Below are 3,758 nucleotides of genomic sequence, written 5' to 3'. Positions count from 1 at the left end.
GGTGCTTCTACTAAATACTGAGCAAAGGGTCTGAATACTTAGGACCATGTGATATTTCAGTTTTTCTTTTTTAATAAATCTGCAAAAATGTCAACGATTCTGTGTTTTTCTGTCAATATGGGGTGCTGTGTGTACATTAATGAGGAAAAAAAATTAACTTAAATGATTTTAGCAAATGGCTGCAATATAACAAAGAGTGAAAAATTGAAGGGGGTCTGAATACTTTCCGTACCCACTGTATATATATATATATATATAATGTGTGAGTGTGTGTGTTTATGAAATAGTAAATATCAGAAGCTAAAAATTAGTTTCATTTTTAATTTTCCATTGCTTTCATGATATGGTTCTCTTTTTTAAGTTTAATAAAATGTTTTTTATAGTTAGTTTTAATTTGAAGTTTATTTTTGTATTTTATATTTAATATTCATTTTATATTTAGTATTTCATATTCTTTGACATGATGCAGCAATTACCAATGTGGAGTGCAGACGGTGAAGTGTGAATGCTTTTTGAAAAGAAAATTCACATTTTATTCACATATTGGTAATCGCCACATGACATCAAAGTTTATTAAATACTACAAAAATAAAATTGAAACTATAACTACAAAAAAATAAATAATGAAACTTAAATGAATTCAAAAACTACAACTAAACTGAAACTGGAAAAAATTTGAAAACACATAAAACAACTAAATTGGAATAAAAAACTCAAAATGAAACGGAGTGTGTAACTCTATATTAAGTAAATGATCCAGCCAAGAGTTGAGTCCATACAATGAAAAGTGTGTGTGCACTTCTGCTGACACGTCTGAGCGAGCCAGACAGCAGACAGACAGACAGACACAACTGTCAATAACACACAAAGCAAACACTCATATGCTCTGGGTTTCGGTTTTGACAGGCCTGTCAAACAAAAGTGTGTTTACAAAAAAAAAAAAAAAAAAAACAGAAAAATTTTATCAGAGTGATAAAAGACAAAGCTGAACAAAATGGGCATGTGAATAAGGTGCATGTAGGGATTTTTCACATGCAAATTCAGGAGAACTGGACTGAAGGGTTTATTTACAACTAAAACAAATATTATTATCTGAAAGAGTAATCAGACCCTGTTCAACCTCTACAGACCCGGACATTCATCTTACAACACGGGCATCGCTTAAGCAAATGATGCTGCTGAGCCGTAACCAACAAACTCACCTCACCACAGTCATCCAGAGCCAGTGTGTGAAGTTCAATGTTTATATACACTACTCAAGGAATAGTTTACCTAAAAAATGAATCTTTTCAGTGAATCAGTTGATTCAGATCTGAATGATTCATTCACAAATCTGGTAAAAAGCTCAAGCTCAGAGTTGGTGCATCAAACAAAAGGAATAAAACTGAATTGCTTCAATATCATAATAATAATATACTTAACTCAAATGGCAAACAGGAGCAGCATGTGTGTTTAATAGGCGTTAGATCAGGACAGAGTGTGTTTGAACTCACTGGCGACTCCTGATGCGAGTCCGTACAGCAGGCCTCCTCCGTCTGACTGCGTCTGCAACACGTGTGTGGCGGCAGGACATTTCTCCTGTCTGATGAAGTTATACAGCAGCGTCTTCACCAGACGACTCGTCAGAGACAGACTACACACAGACAGACAGAGAGAGAGAATTAGCAAACCTACTATATTCAATAAACAGTTATGCTGTTGTTACTGTTAACTAAAACTATAAAATAAAAAAAGTTTTTTTTTTTTTATTAAAATAAAGCTGAAATACAATAGATCATAAATATTAAATGAAAAACTTGTAATGCAAATTTGAAATTTTGCCTTTGCAACTAACTGAAATAAGATGAAACTGAAGTACTAAGATTACTAAAACTAAAAGTGAAATAAAAATAAATTAAAGCTAATTTAGATCAAAATATTTTATTTTATATTCTAAGTAAAATAAAAATTAAAGCACACTATAATTAAACCTGAAAATATAATTTAAATTATGAATAAATACTATAATAGTATATAAACAATACTAAAGTAACTTTTTAGAAGGCACTTTTGCACGCTATAATTATGCGCAAAACCATAATTAAATATCTAATCGAACCCTGTGCTGGTGTAGTGTTAAGCCATAAAAATATTTATATTAAGTCAATGTCAATGTCAAACATGCCTCTTTTCTATGTAAATTTGGTTTATGAAATATTACAACTTATTGGCAAAAATCAGGCGGTAAACAATTATATTTAAAAGCAACTTTTGCGTACATTTTCTAGTGATCATGGTAGCAGTAATTGGATGGTCAAATAATTTATTCTTTTCACAATTATACACACACACATACACACATACATGTATGTGTATGTGTATGTGTATGTATGTATGTGTGTATGCGTCTCTTTAGCGTCTCTGGGAACCAAACATAAAGAATGTCAAGAGAAAAAATGAGAATTAAAGGAACATGGAAATGTCTGCATTTTTGATTTCTAGAAATTGATGGAATGATGTATTATAAATGTTAATTTGCACAAAGGTGCTTGTGTAGCTAGATGTCTTTTTTTTCATGTACTTGCGTGGAGTCCGTCTCAGACCTAAAGACACTGGTGAGGTTTGACGAGTGTTTGTTAACGACCTCAGTCATGCAAGCTCAGCTGCAGTGCTGAAGAGCTAACGAGGGAACTTTAAAAGCTCGGTATCACTGGTGCGATGCAAACGAGCCCTGCGGGTGAACTCAAGCAAAGCTCCAGACGAGAGCATCTGGTGAATTAATGAACATCCTCATTTGCATATGAAATGGCAGAGCTTGACAGTCGTCCTTCTGTTAATGCGGTCAGGGGGCCACAATATCACACTGGGACAAACTTCATAAGAATAAAACACTGCGGTAGGCAACAACTTTTAACTTGTATTGGCTCTGGTTCTAAAGTTAAGAAGTTTATGATGCATCAATGGAACTCAATTAGACAAATCTATTCAGGTGTGTAGAATATCTGTGCCTTACCATTAGTTTAATTACTAGTCTTTTTTCATTATCAACTGTGTAGTCCTTTACATGTACATGCAGAGGTTAAAGATATAGAGATGTTTAAATCCAACATGGGTTTTTTCCTCACCATCGTCCTCTGGTCAGGTAGCCGTAAATAAGCCCCTCCCTCAGAACCTCCTTGTGGAAGAGCTGATAGGACAGCAGCACCAGAAGGGTGGTCACAGCTTCAAACAGGATGTTGTAGGTGATGTCTCTACGGAAACGGACACAAGACCAACATTAATACAGACATTTATGTTAATGAGCCAATCGCTGCTGTGCTATACAGTGATTTTACCATGGTCAAGAGGGTTTTTAGTTTTATAAGACTGTAAAAGACACAGATGTTCAATAAATAATATCACATAATATATAAAAATGTATTCACTGAAACAATTCACAATTCGCCCCAAAACAAAACAAAAACACACAAAAACAAAAGAAAAAACCTAAAACAAAAAAAAGCCAAAATAACAAACACAAAATTTAAATCTAAACAAGACTACCAAAAAATTTTATTTTTATAAAAAAATTAATTGACAAAAAGATGATATTATCATTCATCACATTCACAGTATAATGAACTCCTAAAGTGAACTCAATGCCCCCTCTCATTTTCCAAACACACACACACACATCAATAGAACAATCTCTCTTTCTTTCTATTGTCCCTCATTTCCTTCCTTCAGATTTATCACTTCACTTCCCAGTGCTGTGATGCCACTTGGCCTGATTCCCTTTC

General features: G+C 33.7%; 1 protein-coding gene across 1 annotated transcript in view; it reads right to left on the bottom strand.

Annotated features, from left to right (window-relative positions):
- dym (dymeclin) overlaps positions 1-3,758 on the bottom strand; it is a 92,429-nt gene that overhangs the window by 68,078 nt on the left and 20,593 nt on the right. Inside the window, exons 7-8 of the mRNA XM_016470263.1 lie at positions 3,105-3,230; positions 1,494-1,633 (exon numbers count right to left, since the gene is read on the bottom strand). Coding sequence (XP_016325749.1) covers positions 1,494-1,633; positions 3,105-3,230 — 266 coding nt within the window. The remainder of the gene's footprint in view (positions 1-1,493; positions 1,634-3,104; positions 3,231-3,758) is intronic.

This window comes from Sinocyclocheilus anshuiensis, unplaced genomic scaffold, assembly GCF_001515605.1.
Source record: "Sinocyclocheilus anshuiensis isolate Anshui unplaced genomic scaffold, SAMN03320099.WGS_v1.1 scaffold708, whole genome shotgun sequence".
Classification (NCBI taxonomy): domain Eukaryota; kingdom Metazoa; phylum Chordata; class Actinopteri; order Cypriniformes; family Cyprinidae; genus Sinocyclocheilus; species Sinocyclocheilus anshuiensis.
The sequence above is the reverse complement of the archived record's forward strand: the minus strand, read 5'-3'. Positions and strand labels throughout refer to the sequence as shown.